The 16,123-nt window shown below is 68.4% G+C and overlaps 4 protein-coding genes across 5 annotated transcripts; 1 reads left to right on the forward strand and 3 right to left on the reverse strand.

Annotated features, from left to right (window-relative positions):
- Positions 1 to 44: 44 nt before the first annotated feature.
- Positions 45 to 8,345, reverse strand: UBA7 (ubiquitin like modifier activating enzyme 7). Its single transcript, XM_065642710.1, has 24 exons — positions 8,278 to 8,345; positions 7,966 to 8,131; positions 7,188 to 7,322; positions 7,013 to 7,119; positions 6,743 to 6,833; positions 6,495 to 6,636; positions 6,298 to 6,395; positions 6,038 to 6,184; positions 5,797 to 5,955; positions 5,500 to 5,607; positions 5,338 to 5,418; positions 5,094 to 5,249; positions 4,839 to 5,004; positions 4,566 to 4,762; positions 4,256 to 4,320; positions 3,914 to 4,097; positions 3,734 to 3,808; positions 3,222 to 3,408; positions 2,926 to 3,035; positions 2,726 to 2,812; positions 2,459 to 2,650; positions 700 to 801; positions 520 to 620; positions 45 to 233 (listed from the first exon to the last, which is right to left on the reverse strand). The coding sequence occupies exons 1-24, from the start codon at positions 8,316 to 8,318 to the stop codon at positions 107 to 109; spliced, it is 3,024 nt and encodes a 1,007-aa protein (XP_065498782.1). The 5' UTR covers positions 8,319 to 8,345; the 3' UTR covers positions 45 to 106.
- A 48-nt stretch (positions 8,346 to 8,393) lies between these two features.
- TCTA (T cell leukemia translocation altered) lies at positions 8,394 to 9,383 on the forward strand. The gene is made up of 2 exons (XM_065642639.1): positions 8,394 to 8,784; positions 9,294 to 9,383. The coding sequence occupies exons 1-2, from the start codon at positions 8,426 to 8,428 to the stop codon at positions 9,334 to 9,336; spliced, it is 402 nt and encodes a 133-aa protein (XP_065498711.1). The 5' UTR covers positions 8,394 to 8,425; the 3' UTR covers positions 9,337 to 9,383.
- On the reverse strand, positions 9,365 to 11,516 carry AMT (aminomethyltransferase). Its single transcript, XM_065642638.1, has 8 exons — positions 11,238 to 11,516; positions 11,083 to 11,163; positions 10,834 to 10,965; positions 10,591 to 10,669; positions 10,322 to 10,467; positions 10,057 to 10,237; positions 9,782 to 9,937; positions 9,365 to 9,668 (listed from the first exon to the last, which is right to left on the reverse strand). Exons 1-8 carry the CDS (start codon positions 11,484 to 11,486, stop codon positions 9,490 to 9,492), a joined length of 1,203 nt encoding a protein of 400 aa, XP_065498710.1. The 5' UTR covers positions 11,487 to 11,516; the 3' UTR covers positions 9,365 to 9,489.
- Positions 11,517 to 11,680: 164 nt separating this feature from the next.
- On the reverse strand, positions 11,681 to 15,498 carry NICN1 (nicolin 1, tubulin polyglutamylase complex subunit). Of its 2 annotated transcripts, none has more exons than XM_065642666.1 (6): positions 15,343 to 15,498; positions 14,665 to 14,838; positions 14,269 to 14,382; positions 13,721 to 13,792; positions 12,306 to 12,410; positions 11,681 to 12,147 (listed from the first exon to the last, which is right to left on the reverse strand). In XM_065642666.1, exons 1-6 carry the CDS (start codon positions 15,487 to 15,489, stop codon positions 12,106 to 12,108), a joined length of 654 nt encoding a protein of 217 aa, XP_065498738.1. In that variant the 5' UTR covers positions 15,490 to 15,498; the 3' UTR covers positions 11,681 to 12,105. The 2 variants fall into 2 exon arrangements, 1 of the variants encoding a protein (XP_065498738.1); XR_010606814.1 differs by lacking the exon at positions 11,681 to 12,147 and adding an exon at positions 13,409 to 13,606 and having other exon boundaries at positions 12,340 to 12,410.
- Between the last annotated feature and the right edge of the window lie 625 nt (positions 15,499 to 16,123).

Genomic DNA, 16,123 nt, shown 5'->3' on the forward strand with positions numbered 1-16,123 from the left:
GACTCCAGGCAGGGGCAGGCAGGGTTTTTTTTGCGACGAGAGCCAATGCACCAGAGCTCATTCTGCAGCTTTTATTCCACAGGCTTGGGGGGTGCTGGCCCCCTACTCAGGGTAGGGAGCAGAGGAGAGGGGGACGGGCATCTTCAGCCTCAGCATCCTCTCCCTCACACACATAGTACAGCTCCAGCTCCCGCTGCCACGGCCCCCCAGCATCCTCCAGGTTTTCTGATAACCTGTAGCAGGGAAAGGGGGTTTTGAGGACGCTGGTTTGTCCCCGCAGCCTGGCCGGGAGCCCCGCGGGGGCCTAAGGGCCCCGTGGGGCTCCCGGACAGGCTGGGGGGACACAGGGGTCGGCAGCAAGGGGCCGGGCAGGGGTCCCGCCGCGGGAAATGCTGCCGGCAGGATGTTTATCCAGCAGCCGGCTGGGAGCTGCGCTGCAGCTGGAATGGCTCAGGATGGAGGAAAAGGGGTCTGGCAGCCCCCCCCGGACAGGATTGGGCCTCGGAGCCATGGACCTACCTTTGCGCCAGCTGTCGGGCCCGTGTCTCCTCGTCCTCCTCCCTGTCATAGAGCACGGTGTGGCCACGCAGTAGCGTGGTCACGGTCCAGCCGTGTGTCCTCTGCAAGAGATGGGTGTCAGGATCTGGCCCTGCACCCCCTCAGGGTGACCCGTCTGGGTGCCGCTGGTGCTGGGCTCACCTGCAGCCAGTCTAGCACCTCCTGCACCGTCATCTCCCGCCCGTCTGCGCCAACCGCCTGCATCTCCAGCCGGTCCCAGCAGCTCCACTCCCGCCCACCGTACTGCAAGGGAAAGCATGGGGTAGCAGCACGCACTGGCACCCCACACCCCGGCTGCCCAGCCCCATGGGGCAGGGACTGGCAGGGCACAAGCGCTGGGGTACAGCAGGGCAGGCAAAGGGATCAGCCTAGGGACAGGGGGACGGGAGGACCGCAGGCGCAATGGGGAGCACAGCCATCCCCCCAGCACGGCAGGGGCCAGGGTTGGCGTGGGGCCGGCGCTGCCCCCAGCCCCGGGCCAGGAAGGGCACACAAAGGACCATTGAAGCGCTGCCCAGTCCTGCACAATCGCCTCTTCTCACACCGGTGGCCCCCCGACCTCAGCTCCGGCTGGAGGGGGCCAGCAAGGCGCCGACCTCGGGGCTGAGTGCTGGATGCGGCCCCGCGCCGTCTGGCGCGGCTGCCCAGCCATCTGCCCTCGCCGCAGGCAGCGCCAGCCCCACGCAGGAAGGGGCGTTCGCACCTGGCCACCCTCTCCTCCTGCCTTCTGCTGCCTTCTCACCTCCTGCCTCCTGCTGCCTGCACTGATCCCACCAGGTAGAAAGGGCTTAACCCCATCCTCACCGGCCGGCGGCTACAGAGGAATGCCACTGCCCGTCCCAGCGCCCCGGAAAGCACATCCCTCGGGCTGAGGCTGCCACCAAGGCAGGCTCTCCAGGCCCCCGTAGGACCACAGGTCACGCCAAGCGAGCCTGGTGGACACGTGCTCCCACCACGGCCAAGCGGCTGGGCACGAAACATCGCACCGGGCATCCTCGCCGTGGGACATGGAGGTGCTGGGCGCTGCTGCGGGGACCCGAGGGCACGGCCAGCCCCAGCAGCACCCTCCACCCAGGGATGGTGCCAACATGGGGGCACCACAGCCAGGACAGCACAGGGCTGGGCAGCCTGTGGGGTGTGAGGGGGCCGCAGGGAGGCTGGGCAGCCCGAAGCGGTGTCGGAGCCCGGCCAGGCGGTGGAGGCGCTTCCCTCCCCCTCTTCCTGCCCCTGGCCCTGGGCCCCTCGGGCCAATCTGGTTCCAATCGGCGCTTCCTGCCACGCCGGAAGGGCTGCCTCGCCTCGCACGCCATAAACCCCCAGACAAAGGGGCCTCTATCGCCCAGACGGTCCCAATCTGGGCCTGCCTCCACTCCCGCTCTCCCTCCCCAGCAGTACGGCTGCAGCCTGGCCCCCCGCCACCGGGACCCCCGGCCCCGCTCCCCCCAGGACGGCCCTTCCCGGCCGGGTGCCAGCTGCTCTCCGGCTGCTGCAGCTGGTTTCCATAAACCAGATGTGCGCGGCTGCCGCAGCCCTGTCCCGTGGCCATGGGGCTCGCTGTGGGGCCCGCCATGGGGTGGCGTGGCTGCCTCAGCCCCACAGGCGCCCCAGAGCATCCCAGTTGGGCCCAAAGCCGGGGCCAGTGTGACAGCGGCAGCCGCTCGGTGCTGGGGGGTGGCGGCAGGAAGGGGCCAGTTCCTCAGTGCCCGGTGGCATGCCCAGCTCATCGCGGCACCCACATCCATTTCCAGAGCCCCACGGCCAGGGCTGCTCCCCCTGCATGGCCACCTCCCTGCTCCTGAGTCCCCCTGGCATCACCCCACGGCAGCTGCCACTGGGGGCTGGAGCACCCTGAGACCCCTGGGCACCCCAACCTGCCCTGCCCCGGGGGAGAGGGTCCTACCCGGTATGTGGGGGGTGGCGGGGGCTGGATGCGGAGCAGCAGGCAGGCAGACAGGCTCAAGTTGCTGTTGCGGTAGCACCCGAGGTCCCGGCATGCCCACACCAGCTTGTAGACCTCCAGGCACGCCAGCCCCGCCACGGCCGCTGTGGTGGTGATGATGGCAGGCACGATCCGCCCAGCGATCCGCTTGCTCTGAGGACAGGAGGGATGTCACCGGCTGCCCCGCATGGAACGAGGACCCTTGACCCCCCAGGCTGCCCCTCTCACCGTCAGCCAGTCAGCGGGGGTGATGCCGTAGTTCTCTGCACGCAGGTTGGATGCTGCTGTGATAAAGTTCACGTGGATGTCGTCGTCCTACAGAGAAGAGTGTGGGGACATTAGTGTCTCATTGGGACATTGCTGTCCCACATGGACTAGCAGCCACCAACCCCTGGAGCTGAGTGGGGCCACCTGCCTGGCCCTGGTACCTTCTCAAAGTGGATGGGCTCCATCAGGGGCACTTGCGCCTCCTCACCCCCTACCAGCTCCTGTCTCTGCTGCACCAGGTCCCAGGTGAGCTCCGCCAGCCGCTCACAGTCTGGGGGCACAGGGACGGTCACAGGGGTGGTACCCCTGCACCGTAGCACTGCGGGGAGCATGGCCCCGGAGAGCATGCTGCCCCCACTCTGGGTCCAGGTCCTCCTGGGCACCAGGGCATGACCAGTACCACAGCCGCACCACCACCAGGCTGGACCTGGGGACCCAGAGAAATGACAAGCCTCACCCGCAGGCTCCTGCACCTCCTCCTGCTCCTCTGCAAGGGGGATCTGGAGCCCCTCCTGGGGTGTGAAAGGTGGCAGGACCACGCTGCAGAGGATGGTCTGGGCGGCTGCCCGGTCACTACATGGCGGCACTTTGTATACTTGGGCAAAAAGGTGGGCAGCAGCCAGGATGTACTCCAGGTGGGTGTCCTGTGGGGCAGAGCGGGGGCCATGGGGCACAGGGCCACAAGCTCACGTGGGCAAAGGCTGCCTGTACTGCCACGAGTGGGCAGAGCAGCCTGGCTTCGCCCCGAGGTGGGGATGGAGGTGCCTCTTCGCCTCTGGCCACCAGAGCACATGTGTGCTGTCCCCAGCAGTGGGGGCCAGCAGCGTCTCGACCAGGGGACATGGACAGACTAGCAGCCCCGAACAGGCTGTGACAGTTCAGAATCCCCTGTACCCCAGCACAGGCTCAGCTCTGCCCCTGCCTGTGCCGGCCCCGGTGGGGGACCACACAGCTCTCATTTGCACTCACATTTTCAGGGTTGAATGTCAGCGGATGGGGACAACTCCTGTCCCCTGCCCAGAAGGGGACACCCGGGCTGGTTTCCTGGCACAGGGAAGAGCAGAGTCAGGCTCAAGTGTGCCTGTGGTGGGGCAGCCGTTGTAGGGGACAAGGTGCAGGGGGCACCAGCCCCATGGGCGCTGGGCTCACGTGCTCTGGGGGGAAGTTGTGCAGCAACTGAGCGATGGCATCATGGTAGCAGCTCTGCCAGTGCCGGCGGGCCCAGCGCACACAGTCCCGCCAGTCCCGTGGCCGCTCCCGCAGGCTGCTCTGCACTTGCTCCAGGACCTCCAGGGCCTTCCCTGCCGGCAGCTGCTCTGGGAAAGTTGGGTCTCTGCAAAACCAGGCACTGCCACTGCTGCTCACCTGAGCAATACCGTGGACGCCCTGGGTGGGATGCAGCGGTCTGTCTCCCTCTCCCCAGCCCCGACAGGCAGCACCCCAGCAGGGCTGGCAGCTCTCTCCCAGCGCTGCTTCCCCAAGCCCACTCACTCCATGAATCGGTTGACGTGCTCCGCTGGCAGCTGGAAGAGCCCCTCAAACTCATCGCGGGCCCACTGCAGAGAAGGAACAGGGGTTGAGCACTGGGACTCTCCCTCCTTGTGCCCCCGGGACCTCTAGCCCAAGCACAGGGGTAGGGAAAAGCTGTGCTGGGGCCAGGACCAGAAGCAGAGCTCGGGCTGCCAGCAGGAAGCAGCTGGGGCCATATCCTGCCCGACTGGACATGGCCGGAGGGGGAAACGGGAAAGGAAGACAAAGGTGCTAGGGCTTCCTCGCTGGGTGCTGGCGTGGCACAGCCTACCTGCAGCGTGTGCTGGATGGTGCGGGGGAAGTACCGCAGGGTGCAGAGAGGGAACGTGCCATCCCTGGTGGTGCCAGCTGGCCCCAGCGGCTTGGTCAGGGGGGGCACCATGACCAGCACGTTCCCCCGTGGCCCCTCTGTGCCTGAGTCCAGCAGTGGTGTGCGGCAGCGGAGGCAGCGGCTCTCCAAATAGGCACCTGCGGGGAGCCAGGGGTGCTGAGGAGCTGGGGTCACATCTTGGGGCTCAGCCCCCTTCCTCTTCCCAGCACTCACGGGCCTCCAGTGTGTCCAGAGCACTGGTGACTCCATCCAGGCGCTGGAAGAAGTCATCCCCATAGATCAGCTCGGTGGCAGGTCCCAGCTGGTTCTGGTGAGCCGTCACTCTGACGTTGGGGTTCATGCGCCGCACGGCCGCAGCAGCCACTGCCGACTTCGGCTTCTGCCAGGGCAGAGGGGATGGTCAGTTCTCCCCCACCCCACAGACCCAGGGAGCCCCCAGGACAGCCAGGGTGCCTTGTGGCATCTCACTGATATATCTGCTGAACGGTAGAGGAACTGCCGATGGAGGTTGGACAGGGCAACAGTGTCCATGTCGGTGACGATGAGGTCGCCCCCTGGCCCTGCTGCCATCCCCATCATGGCAAAGTTTTTCAGCAGCTCGCAGCCGATGGCGCCGGCTCCCACCTGCCAGGGCAGAGCGGCTGCAGCTCCCTGCGCACTGGTCGGCCGCTCCGCAGCCTCTCCCAGCGCCACAGCACCCAGCCCAGCTCACCACTAAGTACTTCTGGCGGCCCAGTTGCTCCTGGAAGGCGGCCCCAAAGACAGCGATCTGGCCATCGTAGCGAGAGCCCCTCTGCCAGGACAGAGGAACTGCCTAAGTGTGGGTGTCCGCAGCACCCCCGGTGCCCAGGAGGAGCTCGGCCCATGCTCTCACCGGGGCACAGTCCTCCTCTGTCACCCGCGCAGCCCCCTCCAGCGCCAGGCACTCCAGGGCGTCAAAGTACAACCACTGGTCCAGGGGCAGGAACTTCCCGGTGATGGCCTGGGGAGAACGGGATCTGTCGGCTCTCAGGCCAGCGGGGTCCCCCTGCACCCCAACCCAGCGCTGCTGCCCGGCCTGGCGTCCCCAGGCAGGCAGCAAGTGCCCTCTCGTGGTCACCAAACGCCACTGGGCAGCCAAGCAGAGTGTGACCAGCGGGACCTCAGGGCCCGGGACCCCCATCCCGCTCACCTTCAGCACCTCCTGGGCTGCCACGGCCCCGACTACGGCGGCCATGGGGCACAGGTCCCCCGCGCTCACACTGGCAAAGGCTCGCACGACGTCCTCGTCCAGGGGACTCTGCTGTGTCCCCAGGCTCCGCGCCAGCTCCAGCATCCGCTCAGCGTCTGCCTGTGGGCAGAGGGGTGAGGGCAGCCCTGGGCAGGGTGGCAGGGGGCTGGAGGGGACAGGCAGGGGCAGGATGGGGACTCACCTGTGCCCTGGGCCGGGGCAGGTGACCCTGCTCCCTGCGGAAAGCGTGCAGGGCCCGGAAGGCAGCGTGCAGGCTGCGGCTGCGCGGCAGCTCCTCGGGATTTGCCACCCGGATCTTGGGCTCTTCTAGTGCCTGGCGCAGGGGCTCCTGCCGGCACAGTGCCAGGGCTTGGGCGAGTGTTTACCCGGGGCCAGGGCATGGCACAGCACAGCAGTGCCACAGCCTGGGCAGCAGCACCGCGGGGCTATGGGGGGACTTACATAGGAGTGTGCCTCAGGCAGCTGAACCTGCGAGACCAAGCCACCACAGCGGTAGGGTGAGAAGGAGCTGGTGTCACCGATCTCCAGCCTGAAGCCATCTGGAGACGAGAGGGGGACAGATGCCATGGTCACTGCTAAGGACCCAGCGAGTTCCCTGACCTTGGGCCAGGGCAGCTGGGACCCCCTGAGCAGCTCACCCAGCACACGCACGGGGATGGGGTCCTGGCCATTCAGCTCCGTCATCCCCTCCACACCAGAAAACGTCACCAGGTCACCATCATAGAAGAGGCAGGTGCGGTTGTCCTCTGTCCCCATGCACGTCACCACACCTGGGTTGCCCTGAGAAGGGGAAGTGATGTGAGAGCAGGGGACCAGACCTGGGTGGCATCAAGGCACCGGAGGTAGCAGTGGCATTTCAAGGAGCCTGCTGAGGCTGCTCTCCTACCTGGGAGATGTGCTGCACGGCGGCACGCTCCAGGTCCCCTTCTGCTGGGTCATCAACGATGAAGTGCTCCCCAAAGTCACAGAACAGCTGCCTGGAGAGGACGGATGGGGGTTTCCTGGAGGAGCCGCCTCGCCAAGCTGGCAGAGCGCTGCCAGGTCCTGTCCCAGCCCCGCCAGCAGGATGGAGACACAGGCTGCAGAGCAGGGCTGGGGGCTCTGGGGACAAAGTGAGCCAGAGCCACGGGAGGACCCTGCGGCAGAGACTCCTTACCCCGCTAGTCCCTTGGTGTCAGCCACGATGAAGCAGATGCCCTGGGCATGGCAGAAGTCCCCGACGCGGAGCTGCTCCTCCAGCGGGGACTCAGTCAGCACCACCACCTGCACCAGGGCTGTCAGCAAGGTACCACCATCCTGGGGGGCCCTGGGGTGTGGGGGCAAAGGCTCACCTGGAAGGAGGCGAGGAAAGCCTCCGACAGCTCCCCGGTGTGAGCTGCCACCGCCACACAGGGGTTCAGCTCGGCCAGGGCCTGCTGGGATGCCTCCGCACGGTTCTGGCCAACATCACTCTCTCCCAGAAGGAACTGTAGGGTGGGCACATACCAGGGCACCCCACGGGTTTGCAGTGCTGCTCACCACAGTGGGGTGCTCCACAGGGCTCTGCCTGCACTGGTGGGGGACCCTCTGCTGACGACCATACCCATGACACAGGATACTCCATGGGCCCTACCTGGGACAATGAGGGGCACCCTGGGCCACACTCATGACAGGGACCTCCCATTCCACACTCCCACACTTGCAAGACCCCCAAGCTGTACCCATTACTGAGAGCCCCCACCCCGTACCCATACCTGCAATAGGGATCTCCCAGCTGCACTCACACACATTACTGTGACCTCCACCCACACCTATACCTGGTACTGGGACCCCCACCTGTATCTGTACCCATCAGTAGGTGCCCTACCCGTACCCATTATGGTGACCCCCAGCCATACCTGTACCCATTAACAGGACCACCATCCATACCTATACCCATTAGTGGGAGCTCTGCCTGTACCCATACCCGCTAACAGGACCCCTGTCTGTACCCCCACCCATGGCTGCACCCACTACCGGCATCCCTACCCACCCCTGTCACCGAGGCCCTCACCTGCACCTGTATCTGCTACAGGGACCCCCACCCGCCCCCGTGCCGATAGCCAGGACTCTGCCCGCCCCCGCCGGCACCTGCTGGCTACGGTCGGCGGTGCAGACGACGCCACGATCGTGCAGGACGACGCGCCCGGTCCCCGCCAGCACCAGCGCCGCCGCCACCTGCGCTCCCGTCCCGCGCAGCCCCGACACCAGCACGGCCGCCCCGGCCAGCCGCCGCGCCCCGCCGCCCAGCACGTACCTGCGGGGCACGGGCCGTCAGCGGGGGCCGCCCCACCCCGGCCCGGCCCGGCCCCGGCCCCGGCCCCGGTCCCGGTCCCGGTCCCGGTCCCGGCCCCGGTCCCGGCCCCGGTCCCAGCCCCGGTCCCGTCCCGGCCCCCCACGCACAGCTGCCGCGAGTACCGCCCCTCCTCGCTGCTGCCCGCCATGGCGGCCCCGCCCACCGCTCGGGCCCCGCCCCCAGGAAGCGCTCCCGGCTCAGGCTCCGCCCCCCGGCCCGGCCCCGCCCCCGCGGGCCGCGCCCGGCCGGGCAGCCATGGCGGCGGCGGCGGGCTGGCAGGCGCCGTGGCGGGCGCTGGGCGCGCTGGGCCGGGAGCTGGCGGCCGAGTGGGCGGCGCAGGACGTGCGGGCCGCGCTGTGCCAGCTGCTGCTGCTCTGGCTGGGCCTCAGCCTGCTGGGCGTCCGCCTGGCCTGGCGCGCCTACGGTGGGGCGGTGGCCGCGCTCTGCTACCGGACGGGCCCCGCCGCCCGCCGGCCCCCCGACACCGGCCCCGGCCTGGGCCCCGGCACCGCCTCCGGGCCCGGCCCCGCGCCCGCCCGGCCCCGCGCACACTCCCTGTCCCCCGCCGGCCCGGCCGGACGCAACGGCGCCGCCGAGCGGCACTGCCCGCCCCGGTGAGTCCCGACCGCGACCGGGCCCGCGACCGCAAACCCCGCGGCCCTCCCGGCCCCGCCTGCCCCGCTGCGGCCCGGCCCGCGCCCTCCCGGCTGCACCCCTGCAGCGGCACACCCGGCACATGCCGCCCCAGCTGCACCCCCAGGCTGTACAGCCCAGTGGGCGCCCGCCCATCTGCCTCCACCCCAGAACAGCCCAGCGAAGACCCTCCCAACTGCACGCCCAAACCGGTGCTCCCCAGCTAGTGCCCCCCCGACCAGTATGCCCCAGCGAGCATCTTCCTGGTTACACCCCCAGACCAGTACAGCCCAGTGAGCACCCTCCCATCCATGCCCCCAGACCAGTACGCCCCAGTAAGTGCTGCCCCAGTGCTGCCCAGCCCACGTAGGCCGGCGGGTGCCCTCCCCCTGCGCTGGGGTGCCATGCCGAGGTGCCATGCCAGAGTGTCATGCCAGGGTGTCATGCCAGCTGCTGCCCCAGCACCACTCATGCTGCCCCTCTCTTGCAGGGAGGGCTCGACAGTGGAGCCAGCGAAGACGCACCGGGAGTGAGAAGTGCCGGGACCCGCTGGGAACTGCCTGCTCCATTAAAGCTCTGTGCCCCACCTGCTGCCCCGTGCTTTGCCGTCACCAGAGAGGAAGCCAGGAGAAGGGGCAGGGACATTTATTGGGGCTGGGGTACCGTGCTTGCGGTGGGCGCCGGCCTCACTTGGCCGTGTAGTACTGGGTGGGCACGAAGGGCATCTTGGTGACAAGGGCCGGGTGCTGCTTCTTCCGCACCTCGACGGTGAGCGCGGTGCCGGCCCGGCTGTGCGCCGCCTGCACGTAACCCATGGCGATGTTCTTACCCAGGGAGGGCGAGGGGCAGCCGCTGGTCACTGTGCCTGGGGACATGGGGATGTGAGGAGGTGAGCAGGGGCTGGCAGCCCCAGCCCCCTCCCCTGCCATGGGCACAGCTCGGAGCCCTGTCTGTACCATCCCTGTTGCCCCCACCTACCCACAGGGTTGCCCTCAGGGCCTAGGATGGCTGTGTGGGGACGGATGGGGGGTCCCTCCGATGTCAGCCCCACGCGTTTGCGCTTTGGCTTCTCTTTCACTTGTGCCATGATGATAGCCGCACCAGGGAAGTCCATGGCCGCGCGCCGGCGCTTCCCTGTGAGGCAGAGATGGGTGAGGGTCGGCGATGACCTGGTCCCCTCAAACCCCCTGGGGACATGGGGCTGCTCTCCCCACCCCAAGGAGGAGGTGGGGGCAGACATGGCCCTGACCTACCCAAGGTCCACAGCAGCCCAGCCTCGACAGGCGTGGTGGTCTCATCGATGTCGTTGCCGTAGAGGCAGAGCCCAGCCTCCAGACGCAGGCTGTCCCTGGCTGCCAGCCCCGCCGGCCACACATCGGGGACACCCAGCAGCCGCTCGGCCAGCTCCACCGCCTGCCCCACAGGCACTGAGATCTGTGTGGGGACAGGGGCAGGGTCAGGGGACACAACATTACCCTCAGGATTGCAGTGGGGGTGCTGGTGCAGCTCCTGGGGTACCTCCACGCCATCCTCGCCGGTGTAGCCACAGCGTGTGACCTGGCAGCCCGGCACGCCGAAGACTGTTGTGGTGATGCTGTTCATGAAGGAGAGCTTGGCCAGGTCATCCGACAGCCCCGCCTGCAGCACTCGTGCCATGGAGGGACCTGAGGAGACAGGTGGCTTTGGGGGACGGCAGTGTCCGGGGAAGGGAGGGGACGGGGGGAGGACACTGACATCCATCGGGCAAGGACCTGGAGGAGAGCAGGCCCGTGCGGGGCCTCTGCTACCTTGCAGAGCCAGCAGCGCGTTGTCTGACACCTCCAGGTGGACGTCATTGCCGGTGGCCTGCAGCTCCGCCGCTCTGCCCTGCCAGGGTGACAGCGGGCTGTTGGTGTGGGGGCCGGACTGGTGCCAGCCCCCCCGTGGCTGTGGCCACCTCACCCTGCGCAGCCACAGACGTCACCAAAAGGTGGGAGGACTCATTCCCACTGTGCGTCCCCACCTCCCGCGGGGCTTGGGCAGTGCCGTACCCTCATGATGGCCAAGTCCTTGTCGGCGCAGCCGGCATTGGACACCACATAGAGGTGATCTTCCGATGTGTTGGTGACAATGAGGTCATCCACGATGCCACCCCTCTCGTTGGTGAGCAGCGTCAGGGTGCCCTGCGGACATGACCCTTGGGAGCATGGGCAGGTTGCCTGTCCCCCCTGCCCACCCGGGGTGTCCCTGGGGACCTGTGGCCCTGCCAGGCGCCTGGTTCCCCCTTAGTGCCCCCATACCTGTCCTGGCTTCAGCTCGGCGATGTCCCCCACCACCAGGCTCTCCATGAACCTGATGCGGTCCCGGCCGTACACCCGGGTCTGGAAAGGGCCGGGGGTGTGTGAGGCACTGTGGGTGGCCCCCATCCTCAACCCCCTCATCCCATCCCGGTTACCTGCAGCATGTGGGAGACGTCGAAGAGGGAGCAGCGGCGGCGGGTGTGCAGGTGGGACTGGAGGTGGCCCTGTCCGTAGTGCAGCGGCAGGCTCCAGCCGGCGAACGGCACCATCCGCCCGCCCCGGGACCGGTGCAGCGCGTCCAGCGGCGTCCGCCTCAGCCCCGCCTCGGCCCCCCCGGCCCCGGTCAGCGGCGCCGAGCCCTGGGGGCGGCGAGGCAGCGCGGCGCGGCAGCCCGCCCGCAGCATCCTCCGTGCCCGGTACGGCCCGGCCTGGCCCCGGGGCCCCTGGGACATGGAGTCCGGCCGGCCCCCGCTCCGCCCCGCACACCGGCACCGCCTCCCCCGCCGCCGGCCCGGGGGGGTGCCGGCTGCGGGTCCTGGCCGGCCACGGCCATCCCGCCCCCACCCCCGCCCCAAAAGAGACAGGCAGGCACACGCTGGACAATGTAGCAGCTTTTAGTGGTGACCGAGGCTTTCCCGCCGCCGCCTCGGTCCACCGAGCATGGCGGACGCCAGACCCAGCAGCGCCTTGTTCGCGGAGCCTTGTCCTGCAAGCAGCGCCAGCGGCCGCTCCGGGGCAGACGTGGGGTGGGGGCTCCGGGCTCTGCCCCCAGCAGCACGGGACACACCAGCAGCAGAGCCACAGCGGCTGGAGGGCACCGGGCTGGGACAGGCTCACAGGGCTCCGGGGCAGCAGCGCTGCCGCCACTGCCAGCCAGCGCGGGAGTAGTAGGGGCAGGGGCATGGGCAGGGCCTGGAACCTCCCCCGGGCCGCGGGGACAAAGGCTCATGCAGGAGCCGAGGAGCCTGTTCGGTCCCTGGGAGCACAGAGGGACCAGCTTCGTCCAGCCAGCGCCAGTGGAGCTCATGTGTAGGAGAGCAGGTTGATATCGTAGCAGCCGTCCACCTGGAAACAGAGAGAAGCCGTCAGTCCCTGCACAGCACCATCGCTTTGCTGGGGTACGCCCCTCCAAACCCCTGTCCCGTCGGAAGCAGGCCCTCCGGGAGGGCTCCCCTGGCCATGCGGTGAGGCCAGAGCCCCGCGGGCAGGGCGGCAGGACTCACGTCGAAGCGCCCGATGCGGGCAGCTGCCTGGCGAGCCCGGATCACCTCTGTCAGCACCCACATCTGCTGGACCTCGGTCGACACCTTCTCTGGGTCAGGGAGCTCCTGGAAAGAAGGGGGCACAGTGCTGTGGAACAGGGATGGCCCGGATGGGCTGGTCACCCTGGGCTCAGGCAGCGCTGTGGCTGGATGGCTGTGCTCCCCAGAGAGCTATCATGATAGTGCCCACACTCACAATCTGCCAATGGTTTCCCAACACAGGGTGAGCAGGGCACCGCGCTAGGAAAACAGGCAGCTGAGGAAACGTGTGACCCTGAGCCCTGGGGGCCGTGGCGCTGACGCAGCCCATGTCTGCTGGCAGATGTCCAGGGCGAGGACAGAAAGCAGACCTCTGGCTAATGATTAGAAACCTAATCGCGCAGTCCAGAGTTTCTCAAAAGCCTCCCTGCGCTGCACTCCCCAGGCTTGGTGGCAGAAACCTCGCTGCAGGGGCTGGTTCCCCCGAGGACCCACAAGCTCAGCAGCAGCTCTCCAGGCTGGGGCAAACTCTGCAGCGAGCTGCTGGTGGCTGCCTTGTGGTGATGCTGGGAACGGCTGAGCCTGGAGCACCTCCCAGCATCTCCCCCAGACCACCCCTTGCAAAGGGGGATGTGATCCAAGTAGTCAGTGAGGGACTGGGTGTCCTCCACCGCCTGCCAGACAACCGACAGGGACTGGAGCCCCCAGACCTGCCGGGCTGGAAGACGCCTTGCCGCCGTGGTGGTGCGAGCTCCGTAGCCCCAAAGCCCAGCGCCAGAACTGTCCCGGCGGTGCTGGCAGTGTGGCACCACTCCTGGCACAGCCTGCTCCTACAGGCAACGCCAGCGGCTGATCCCACAGGTTTCTGTGGCCAAGCCAGCTGCCCGCTCTGCCCTGCTCCTGCTGGGCTTTGCTCACCAAAGGCTGCCGGCCGGGCAGATGTGGCTCGCAAGCTATGAACATGCACCACAGCTGTGAGCTCCCTCTGCCTGCATGCCACCCTGGCTGGGCAACGTGCTCCCCAGGACGCATGCTCTGCAAAGCGCTGGGGACCAGCCAGGCCACCCTGTCCCCACACATCTCACCTGCCAGCTGAGCAATGCTGCGCGCCCATCGCTCCCACAAGGACGTTCCTGTCCCCAGACTAGAGGCAGGTAGACTTAAGTGTCACCTTAAATCACACATCCTTATGGAGACAGTTTTCTTCTCAATGCTGCAAACTACTCCCAGCCCAAGGCAGGGCATTTCAGGGATCCACAGCTGTTCCTGGTCAGGGCCTGGAGCTGACAGGGCAGGGATGGGACCAGCAGCCTCACAAGGGACACCCCCCCACACACACAGCTGGCATCCCACACAGGTCCCTCCTTCCCCACAACACCTCAGCAGGGATCACTCACCCCGTGCAGGCTGGCTGGCTGCTCCGGAGGGGTCAGCTGGGAGAGCCAGGAGGGGAAATCCTTCTGGGGGCTCTGAAATAGATGCAGAGGGTCACAGAAGCGGTGTTCCTGAGCCCACCCTCATCCGCCACACCATGGAGCACACTGCAGTTTGGAGCCCACCCGTATTTATATTGGTATGGGTACAAGTACTGCTTTACCGTTATTAAAGGAAATTTTGTGTTTAGGGTGGATGTTTGCAAACCATAGTTTGTTGCGGGAACATCCAGCTCCATCTTGCTGCTCGGACAGACACCCACCTCCAAAATGGGCAGGGCTGGGACTGCTCCAGCCAGCCCCAGCCCCTCGCCCGGCCCAGAGCGCGCAAGGGGACCACAAGTGCCCCAGTGAAGGACAAGGAGTCGGACCCACAGCCCTGTGTCCTCTGGAGGGTGCCTGAAGCCCCTAGAGCTGCGGGGAGCAATGCCAGGCGCAGGGCTGGGGATGGTGGCGTGTCCTGGAGCTCCTGCCCGCGCCTGGCAGGGAGGGCAGCACCAGCACCCGCTCACCTTCTGTCCGGGGGGGAAAATCTGCAGCTCCTCAATGGTGAAGTGGAGCCAGACTGGGGAGGGCTGCCGCAGGATCAACCGCACCGCTGTCACCTGGTCCATGTCACACAGCATCTGTCGGGACGAGGACGGGGGAAACTGTTGCTGCCAGGGGGGCCAGGTTGGTGCTGCTCCGGGGCAGCTTTTGGAGTTTGCTCCCAAAACAACCCAACCCACCCTAGATGGAAGGAGCATGAGGGAAACGTCACCCTGTGGTGGCTGTCTGGGCAGAGCGGGGCACAGGCAGGACTGCATGGGGGGAATCAGCACAGGGCCCTGGGGACCGGGAACCATCCTGGGGTGCAGGCAAAGAGGGGGGATCCACGGAGGCACGGGTGACATCCCGGCAGTGCCGACCTGGTGGCGGTGGAGGGAGAAGTAGTCCTGGGAGCCCTCCTCGGTGTGGGGACAGGGCATGAGGCGGTGGTCCCGCAGGCAGGTCACCCAGCGGCGGGGGCCGCCGGGGCCGGGCCGCTGCACCCGCACGCTCAGGAACGCCGTGTAGAAGTTCCTGAAGACGATCTCCTGCACCTGCAGGACGGCGGCATCAGCCCCGCACCGGCACCGACACCCCTCCCGCACCCCGGGGCTGGCATCGTCACCCACCCCTCCCGCTCCGGCACCGGCACCATCACCCACCCCTCCCGCTCCGGCGCCGGTACCGGTACCATCACCCACCCCTCCCGCTCCGGCGCCGGTCCCATCGCCCAGCCCGCCCGTACAGGGACCGGCACGGGCACCACCATCCCCACCCCGGGGCCGGCATCATCGCCCAGTCCTCCCGCACCGGCTGCCCCGCCCAGCCCCGGTACAGGTGCTACCCCCGGCAATACCCCGGCACCGGCATCCGCCGCCCCTACCGGCCCCGCTCCCTGCACCGGTACCGGTACACACCCCGGCATCCCCCCCCAACCAGGGCCGCTGCCGCCCCCACCGTACCGCTGCCGGACGGGCACCACCCCCGCATCCCCCACCGGGACCACCCCCCTGCCCACACCGGTACCGGCACCCCCGCACGGGCCGGGCCACACTCACGTCGGCGGCGGCACCGCGGGGGAAACGGATGTCGATGACGGCGACGCCGGGCCGCGCCGCCTCGGTCCCCCCGCCCAGCTGGAGCGGGACGGCGGGGCGAGGGGCGCAGGGCAGCGGGGAACGGCCCGGTCCCGCCGCTCCCGACATGGCGGCGCAGCGCGGCCGCCCCTCCGGGGCGGGGCCGGGACGGGCGCGGTGACGCCACGCGCCGCGCCGACCGGAAGCGTGAAGCCCGGCTCCCGCCGGCAGGGGGCGCTGCGCTCCCGCCGCCCCGCCCGGAGGGTCCGGGGTGTCCCGGGTGTCCGGGGTGTCCGGAGGGTCCGGGGTGTCCCGGGTGTCCGGGGTGTCCGGAGGGTCCGGGGTGTCCCGGGGGTCCGGGGGTGTCCGGGGTGTCCCGGGTGTCCGGAGGGTCCGGGGTGTCCGGGGTGTCCCGGGTGTCCGGAGGGTCCGGGGTGTCCGGGGGTGTCCCGGTCCCGTCCCGCGGCGGCGGCAGAGGCAGCGCGGGGGCAAAGCACACGGTTTATTGACCCGACACACGGTCCGTTACACAACGCGGGAATCGCCCCCGCGACACCGACAGCACAGCGGGGCGTGGGGAGCGAGCGCCCCCCGGTCCCACCCGCCCCCCGCCTCCCGGCCGGCACCGAGGAGCCCGGGAGAGCCCCCGGGGACACCCCGCAAGCGGAGGGGTGCGGGCACTGCGGGGGGCGCCGGGACCCCCCGCCGCACCGGGTGATCGCTGCTCCCGAACGTGCCCCCGGGGAAACACAATATACCCAAC

Source organism: Caloenas nicobarica, chromosome 11, assembly GCF_036013445.1.
Source record: "Caloenas nicobarica isolate bCalNic1 chromosome 11, bCalNic1.hap1, whole genome shotgun sequence".
NCBI lineage: Eukaryota > Metazoa > Chordata > Aves > Columbiformes > Columbidae > Caloenas > Caloenas nicobarica.

Excerpts from the sequence above, each read along its gene's own strand:
- TCTA (XM_065642639.1), top strand. The coding sequence starts at position 8,426 with ATGGCGGCGGCGGCGGGCTGGCAGGCGCCGTGGCGGGCGCTGGGCGCG. Across the intron at positions 8,785-9,293 it reads GAGCGGCACTGCCCGCCCCG|GGAGGGCTCGACAGTGGAGC; the intron begins GTGAGTCCCGAC and ends CCTCTCTTGCAG.
- UBA7 (XM_065642710.1), bottom strand. The coding sequence starts at position 8,318 with ATGGCGGGCAGCAGCGAGGAGGGGCGGTACTCGCGGCAGCT. Across the intron at positions 5,005-5,093 it reads ACCGTTCAGCAGATATATCA|AAGCCGAAGTCGGCAGTGGC; the intron begins GTGAGATGCCAC and ends CTGCCCTGGCAG. Across the intron at positions 3,036-3,221 it reads GGAGGTGCAGGAGCCTGCGG|ACTGTGAGCGGCTGGCGGAG; the intron begins GTGAGGCTTGTC and ends CTGTGCCCCCAG.
- AMT (XM_065642638.1), bottom strand. The coding sequence starts at position 11,486 with ATGCTGCGGGCGGGCTGCCGCGCCGCGCTGCCTCGCCGCCCCCAGGGC. Across the intron at positions 10,966-11,082 it reads CCGAGCTGAAGCCAGGACAG|GGCACCCTGACGCTGCTCAC; the intron begins GTATGGGGGCAC and ends TCATGTCCGCAG. Across the intron at positions 10,670-10,833 it reads AGGACTTGGCCATCATGAGG|GGCAGAGCGGCGGAGCTGCA; the intron begins GTACGGCACTGC and ends TCACCCTGGCAG.
- NICN1 (XM_065642666.1), bottom strand. The coding sequence starts at position 15,489 with ATGTCGGGAGCGGCGGGACCGGGCCGTTCCCCGCTGCCCTGCGCCCCT. Across the intron at positions 13,793-14,268 it reads TTTTCCCCCCCGGACAGAAG|AGCCCCCAGAAGGATTTCCC; the intron begins GTGAGCGGGTGC and ends CATCTATTTCAG. Across the intron at positions 12,148-12,305 it reads CCCGCATCGGGCGCTTCGAC|GTGGACGGCTGCTACGATAT; the intron begins GTGAGTCCTGCC and ends CTCTGTTTCCAG.